The sequence below is a fragment of the Nicotiana sylvestris genome, chromosome 7 (assembly GCF_000393655.2).
Source record: "Nicotiana sylvestris chromosome 7, ASM39365v2, whole genome shotgun sequence".
NCBI lineage: Eukaryota > Viridiplantae > Streptophyta > Magnoliopsida > Solanales > Solanaceae > Nicotiana > Nicotiana sylvestris.
In genome coordinates, this window is record NC_091063.1 from 35,977,299 (window position 1) to 35,985,463 (window position 8,165).

The 8,165-nt window shown below is 38.2% G+C and overlaps 1 protein-coding gene across 1 annotated transcript; it reads right to left on the reverse strand.

Annotated features, from left to right (window-relative positions):
* Positions 1-3,138: 3,138 nt before the first annotated feature.
* Positions 3,139-4,071, reverse strand: LOC138872990 (uncharacterized). Its single transcript, XM_070151414.1, has 2 exons — positions 3,527-4,071; positions 3,139-3,439 (listed from the first exon to the last, which is right to left on the reverse strand). Exons 1-2 carry the CDS (start codon positions 4,069-4,071, stop codon positions 3,139-3,141), a joined length of 846 nt encoding a protein of 281 aa, XP_070007515.1.
* Positions 4,072-8,165: the final 4,094 nt, after the last annotated feature.

Here is an 8,165-nt window from a genome sequence, read left to right on the forward strand (position 1 = left end):
AGCCATAGAAAAAGTAAAGTTAATTCGGGATCGACTGTTGACAGCTCAGAGTTGTCAAAAATCATATTCTGATCTGCAACGACAAGATTTAGAGTTCAGGGTTAATGATTGGGTATTCTTAAAGGTGTCGCCTATGAAGGGTGTGATGAGGTTTGACAAGAAAGGCAAACTTAGCCCACAGTATATTGGGCCTTATAGGATCATTCGGAGAGTGGGCCGAGTAGCTTATGAGTTAGAACTGCCCTCGGAATTGGAGTCTGTCCATCCATTTTTTCACGTATCTATGTTACGAAAGTGCATTGGCGATCCTACCCGAGTGGTGCCCACAAATGATGTACAGATTATAGAGGAATTGTCATATGAGGAAATTCCGGTTGCCATTCTAGATTGACAAATCCGCAAGCTGCAGAATAAGGAGGTAGCCTCCGTGAAAGTACTTTGGAGAAATAACAATGTGGAAGAAATGACTTGGGAGGCCGAGGAAAACATAAAGTCTAGATATCCCTACCTATTTCCTTCTCCAGAGAAGGGTCTGACTGAGACGTCATAATCATAAGGTACGTGTATAAATTCTTGTATTAATTATTGTCATTTGTTATGTGAGGCCATTAATAATTGTGATCCAGTGTGGCGTTGGATTATTAAGCTTCTACGAGGAGAATTGGTAGTGGTGTTGTTACAAAAGCGACCCTGCCAAAGTTATACAGAACACGGGGAGTTGAACATTCGAGGACGAATGTTTCTAAAGGGGAAGGATGTTACATCTCGCAATTTTCGGATGTTAAAATTTCATTTTTCAGTTAACCGACGTAGGCTCGGGGATGAGATCATCTTGGCATTAATGTATTTACGCTATTTATAACAAGCGATGAAAAATAAAGGGGTACACGGATTAACGAAAACGAGTTTCGTTGAGAATGACCAATTTGGAATAAAATACGGGTCGAACGATAATATTCGATAATTATAAACTAGTACCATTCAAGGTACCATATGACCATGGTAGTATAATATATAAAGTATATATGAAGTATTTTTAAAAATAAATAAGAATTTTAAGTAATTTGGGGTAATTTTTAAATTATGCTAGTAATTGATTAATTACCGAGTAACGAGACATTACCCGATTAACTAATAGGTGGATAAAAACTTAATAATCATTCCCCAAACATGTGGCAAGAGTCCACCATATCAAGAATGTGACTAAGTCACTTATTCCTAGGTGGCAACCTAGGCATAAATGAGAGATAATGACTAATTTGGTATCTGCTAAGATTCAAATCAAAATGAATTAAATGTAATGTTTCCAAACTTCAAAAGACAGAAACTTTGTTCCTCTCAATTCTCAAAGACGCTTTCCTCTCAATTTCAAGAAACCAAAATTGTTTCGTTCCAAAATTTTAAACCAGATACAAGTTTTCGTCCGTGAATTTCTAAGAAGCGGAGGCAAATTTCGCTCAATCAACGAAGGTTTTCCAAAGAAATATTATACGGAGTTTTCCCTACTCCATGTATGTTAAGGCCCTCCCTTCTTTCTTTTGGTATGGTCCAAATTATACTGAAGAAACGAGCAAATACACATTTTCTATAAATTACTCTATTCATAGAAATAGTAGGGGTGTCTATATTCTTGATTCCCCATGAGAATTATTATTATTTTCTGTTCATGGGTCTCAGAATAATACGCAGTTGGAAAAGTTTATCCAGAAGGAAATATCGAGATTATTATGTATTTTTCATGTATTTTACTAATTTATACATGTGCATTGACCCATGACCAGATGGCGTAATATATGCGTATATATGTATATGGGATATGGGAAAAGGCTACAACATTATATATGCATCACCACTTGATCAACTGGTATATAATGATGACGTTTCCCACAGTGGTTGAAATATGATTTAAACAGCGTTATATACGCGTATATATGTATGTATATGTATATGGGATATGGGAAGAGGTTTTGGCGTTATATATGCACCACCACCTAATCAGCTGGTATATGTTGATGATGTTGCCCATAGTGACCGAGATGATATGATGGGATACCCTCAGTGGCTTGATGATATTATGTACACACATACCTATGCATGGAACGACATTTATACGCATGCACATGATATTATACATGTTTCAAAATTTATAGAGTTATTCAGATTTAAAGGTATTTCTGTATTCCATGTTTCATCTATGTCTTTTACGTACTTATTTTCATGCCTTACATACTCACTACATTTTTCTACTGATGCCCTATTTCACGAGGCCTGCATTTCATGCCCGCAGGTGCAGGTAGGCAAGCTGACGGTCCCCCTTCTTAGGATTCTTGATCAGCGAGAGTTGACGTGCTCCACTTGATCCAGAGCTGCTTTTTATTTTGGTACGATACGTTTATATATATATATATATATATATATATGTATGTATGTATATATATATGTATGTATATGGGTATGACGTTTCTCAATCCCACCTTTGTACAGTTATGTTTCTATTAGATGTCTGTAGACAGTATGTCTAGTTTTGTTATATGTGGCCTTGTCGGCTTTCAGTTTTGGATGTATAATTGTCTATAGCAGCCTTGACTGCTCGCCCACTGTATTATGCCTATATACGTACATATGCCTTGATGGCAGGTTTCTTTCACGTATGTTATTTTCGTAATACATCAGATGTTATACAGGTTCACATCTTAGACGCATGCTTAGGGGTGTTTGACAGATAGAACTCAGGCACCCGTGGCGGTCCATCAGTTTGGGTCGTGACACTATAATAAGCTTTTCCATATCCAATTTAATAACAATATTCCCTTCTTTGTTGTAGCTATTGATACCCTGGATGATTTCCTGAGCAAGGAGGACATTTTCCATGATCAATCTATCATTGACAAATCCGCTTTGGTTATTAGAGATCAACTTAGGCAAAAGCGGGTTCAGCCTTCTCGAAAGAATCTTGGAAATAATTTTGTTAGAGACATTTCTAAGATTAATAGGCCTCAGATCAAAGAAGGTCTCTGGAGCATCAGTTTTGGGAATAAGTACTAGACAGGTATGAGAAAAATACTTCGTGAGCTGAGCTCCATTGAAGAAAGCCTGAACAAATAGAGTGATATCCTCTTTAATAATATACCAACAACTCTAATAAAAGGCTCCGTTGAAGTAATCTGAACCATCAACACTATCAGTGGAGATGTTGAATATAGCCTCTTTTATCTCCTCTTCTGTAGGCATCTTGGTCAGGTAGTCATTATCTTCCTCAGTAACAATTTTGGGGATACAATCAATGATATCCATGTTGTGATCATTCTTAGGGAGATTAAAGAGCTTTTCATAGTGGTTAATACCAGCTTTCGTAATACTTTGCTCACTTCTCATCCACTTTCCTCTATGATTTTTGATTATGTGAATCTGACATTTCCTTTTTCTTTCTCTAATAACACTATGAGAATATATAGTGTTACAATCACCATCTTCAAACCATTGAATCTGGACTTTCTATTTAAGTAAGGATTCTTGCATAGCTTGCCATTTGATATACTCATCTTGGACTTTGTTGAGGTTTTCTCTGCTCGTCTCTATATTACACAATTGATTCAGCTCTTCTAAGGCTTCCACTTTTTTTCCCCATTTGTTTACCATATCATAGACATTACTAAAAATTTCTCTGGACCATTTTGAAAGCTTGTTGCTAAGAATTTTCATCTTTTGATGCAGAGTCCACATAGGATTACCTTGAATAGGGGTGTCCCAAACTTCTTTAATCAAGTCTTGGAAACCTGACTGCTTAGTCCAGAAGTTAAGGAATCTGAAATAACTGATTGTCGTTGATTGATTGACCTTGCTTTTAAATAAAAGAGGTCTATGATCTGAGCCTGGCCTGTTGAGATATTTGAGAGTATAGTTCTGAAAGAGGTGTGCCCATGTGTCGTTGATGAAGATCCTATCAAGTCTCTTCCAAACTCTTTTCCTTGGTCTCGAGTTATTGCACCAAGTGTATTTAGGCCCAATAAAACCTATGTCTACAATCTCACAATGATCCATACAGTTAGTGAAATCAAAGCTTCTCGACATTCTATGGGGGGGGGGGGTACCCCCAATTTCTCCTCCGGATCCATGATAAAATTGAAATCACCCCGAATACACCATGGGCCATTGATGATTGAGTGTGTGTCTTCAAGATTGGACCAAAGATCCTTTCTTTCCCTAGTTGTACATTTGGCATACACCACTGTAATATTGAGCTCCTTGTTCTAAACAGTATGAGTGAGTTTCATAGTGAGCTGATGGTCTTCGTTAGCAATGTTAATAGAATGGTAATCCTTCTTCCAGAAACACCAAATTTGCCCATTCATATTAGCTTGGCAATGTTGAAATCCTAAATATCTCATATAACCTCCAATCTTCTTCTTGTCGATGAAAGATTCCATGATGGCTACGAAGTCAATGTTATTGATGTGACAAAGCTTTTTCAGTCTTGGTAAGGCCTTTTTAGTCCTCACCCCTTATATTCCATATTATTTCACTAGTCATGGAAATATTATGGGGAGGATCAACTTTGACTCCTTCCTCTTCATCTTTGTTCTTTCTGATAATTCTATTTCTGCTTCTGCCTCTTTTAATAGGGGAGATACCATGCCTGTTGGTAAGCTCCTTTAAATGAGCTTCAGCCGGGTCCTCAGGTTGTTTATTGTGAGTTTTATTACTGCTGTTGAAGCTAGACTCATTTGCATTCCCAGTTTCTTCCTCGATCATGTTACATTGTTCTTGTAATCTCTTTTCTTCAATGTTGTATCCACCAAGGTCTACCACTACTTGGATTCCAGGATGTTTTTTGATTTCTGAAGGTAGGGACTCTGATTTTGAGTTAGAGTCACCTTGATTCCTATTTGATTCTCTCATGTTGACACTCTCTGAGTCATGGCATTGTGTTTTTGAGTTGTTTCAAGTCCTATTCGTTTCGAGTTGTTGGACATCCTCCCTATTGTTAATGACATCCTTCTCCTGGATAGGGTGGCTTTCATTCACCTTCTCAATACTATCCGAGTTGATATTGGGTGACCCTCTTTGATTGTTTGGTATATTCTTGGAAATGTTATTCTCTATTACACCTAATTCCTTCAAAATTTCTTCCATGAAAACATTGGTGGCATCCATTTTACCTCCCATAGTATTTTTTGTGGTGTCTTTCTTCTTCTTTTCACCACAGGTTTGAACATTACAGAGCTTTTCTTTTTGGGCATCATTTTCTTCTTCTTTTTTCTGTCTTCCTTTTTGTTTTGATCGTAGGCAGAGTTAGGTTGTTCCACTGGATCTTCAATATTGGTTTGGTGTAAGTTCCTGACTTGAGCACCATTGGGTCTTCCTTCATTCATTTGTTCCTTGTCGTTTCTGTTCTCAATCTGTCTCTCCTCATTAGCTTTGTGCAATTTCTTTTTTCTGTTTCTTTTAGTGTTAAGAACCTGCCAATTACCCTCCATATTGCCAGCATCAATACCTTATTCTTGTGTATCATTGATAACTTCTCTTTGTTTCCCATTATCTGCTTCCCCTGCTTCTTCCTTCTTTTTCTCATTTTCCTCTCGCTTCTTTTTTTCAACAATCCAACAGTTAATCAGAGAGTGTCCTATCTTTCTGCAGTGTTTACAGTATTTAGGGACATTCTCCCACTCGATTTTTTGAACATAACCATTAAGAGGCATGTTTGCATCTTCAGCTCCCACAAAAACAGAGGTAGGCAGGGGTTTAAGAAGATCAACTTCCACACGCACCTTAGCCATACTCAGCCTTGTTTTAGATCATGTAGCAATATCCAGTTCTAGAGGTGTTCCTGCTGGGCCTATGACTTGCTTGGCATATTGCCAAGTATGCATATAGAAGGGGAGTTCAGGTAACAAAGCCCAAACAGTTGCAATCGGCAAATCTTTATCCGGCTTAAAGTCCGATGTCCATTTCTGTATCCATATTTGATTGCCTTCAATTTCCACCACCCTTTTGAATCTTGTCGTATCAAAATCTTCATCAGATTTGAAGTCTAAGAACACATTAAAATTATCATAAACACCAATTTTGATTGTTCCTTTCAAGGCGATTTTCTTAGAGAATTGAGCCCTAATTTTTTCAATTTGAGGTCTGATTTTCAGAAATATCCCAACCAAGGTTCGCTTATATTCCTCTGTCATCACACCATAGTAGTCTTTAGCCTTGAAAATTACTGCTGACATTCCATTGTGGGTAGTTCTTCTTGCAATTACTGCTTCTTGCTCTTGGCGATTTGGGGTCGGGGCAGAGTTATGAGTTGTAGTCACAGCTGCAGCATAAAGCTTTTTCCCTTGAATTGATCCTTGGGGTAGCTTCGCCACATTAGGGGGGTCGTTTTGGTGTTCCAGACGCGCCGCCTGGCCACCGTCTGGGGCCTCCATGAGGTGGCGCGTGTTATTCACACTGTTGGAGAGAAATAGCCGTTGGGAGAATTAGATTCTAGAGAAAGAATTATTATTATGTTCTTAAACCCAGTTTCGAAGCAGCAATAGATATACGGAAGAACAATGTGAAATATCATAATTGAAGAAAATTGTTTTGCAATCAGGCACTTTAAAAAGAAATATTGCTAACAGTAATCATAATAAAATAACGATACATATGGAGATGTGTGGAAAAGGTGTAAGATCAATTTGATTACAGTCGTGAACAATCAAGTAAAGAAGATAAAGCATCTAGAGGATTCTTTTCTCACAACTCACCACTTATTTAACTTAAACAACAACAAACAAACTACGCCGCGGCTAAAGTAAAATACTAAAAGCAACAAAAAAGATGAATATTTGTCCCATTCTTGCTAATTTATTGGAACTCGATATGACTGGTGTGCTGAATCCATGTGACGGTGGTGGGCTTTCGTGATATTCATGATGAGACGGCCTAGATGGTGGAGCTTCAAGAAACGCCCGTGTTGTAGTGGTGGATTTTTACTCCTTCCATCATCGTGTCCACCATGAGACGGCCCAGATGGTGGAACGTTACTCTTCAAGAAACGCCCATGTTGTAGTGGTGGATTTTTACTCCTTCCGTCATCATGTCCACCATGAGACGGCCCGGATGGTGGAACATTACTCTTCAAGAAACGCCCATGCTGTAGTGGTGGATTCTTACTCCTTCCGTCATCATGTCCACCATGAGACGGTCCAGATGGCGGAACATTACTCTTCAAGAAACGCCCATGTTGTAGCGGTGGATTCTTACTCCTTCCGTCATCATGTCCACCATGAGACGGCCCGGATGGCGGAACGTTACTCTTCAAGAAACGCCCATGTTGTAGTGGTGGATTTTTACTCCTTCCGTCATCATGTCCACCATGAGACGGCCCGGATGGTGGAACATTACTCTTCAAGAAACGCCCATGTTGTAGTGGTGGATTCTTACTCCTTCCGTCATCATGTCCACCATGAGATGGTCCAGACGGTGGAATGTTACTCTTCAAGAAACGCCTTTCATCGCTAAGGACTTGCGGCCCATTCTTTGATTGCTGTAGCTGTGTAGGTTTATGCTCTTCTTTCATGATCATCATTCCATCAGCAATGGCAAAACTATTGGTTAAGCCCCCCATAAGAAAAATTAAAAGAGCGATGGCACTCCATATTCTTGAGGTGAAGTTCTCAAACGCAGACATGGTTTCTAAAAATGGGTAAAAAAGAGGATCTAAAACCTTTGCTTTTTGCCAATCAAGGTACCTCTTTATATAGGTTATGGTAAAAGTTAAGTCCCTTAACCCAAGGATATATTTACATACAGAAGAAGTATAAGAATCAATAAGTACGGAAAGTGTACGTTGTCATTCCTAATACTATATAGTATATGGTAATAATTAATAAAGTAGAACTGATGTAATAACCAAAAAACGTAATACAAGATTCTTTCCTTCCTTTTTTTGGTACGGAAAAAAAACAAGGAAAGAATCTTGTATTAAAGTTTTTCCTTGTTATACGTTCCGTCACGCCATAAACATTAGACTTTACCTGTTAATGCTCTGAGTTACTCCCGCCCGTCCACAATAAATGATTTTTTTGGCTATTTTTTTGTAGTCCAAAATAAGTGATTTTTCTAGATTTTAAAAATGAATTAATTTTTTTTTCCTATATCACCCTTGGAGTAAGTAGTGTTGGAATATG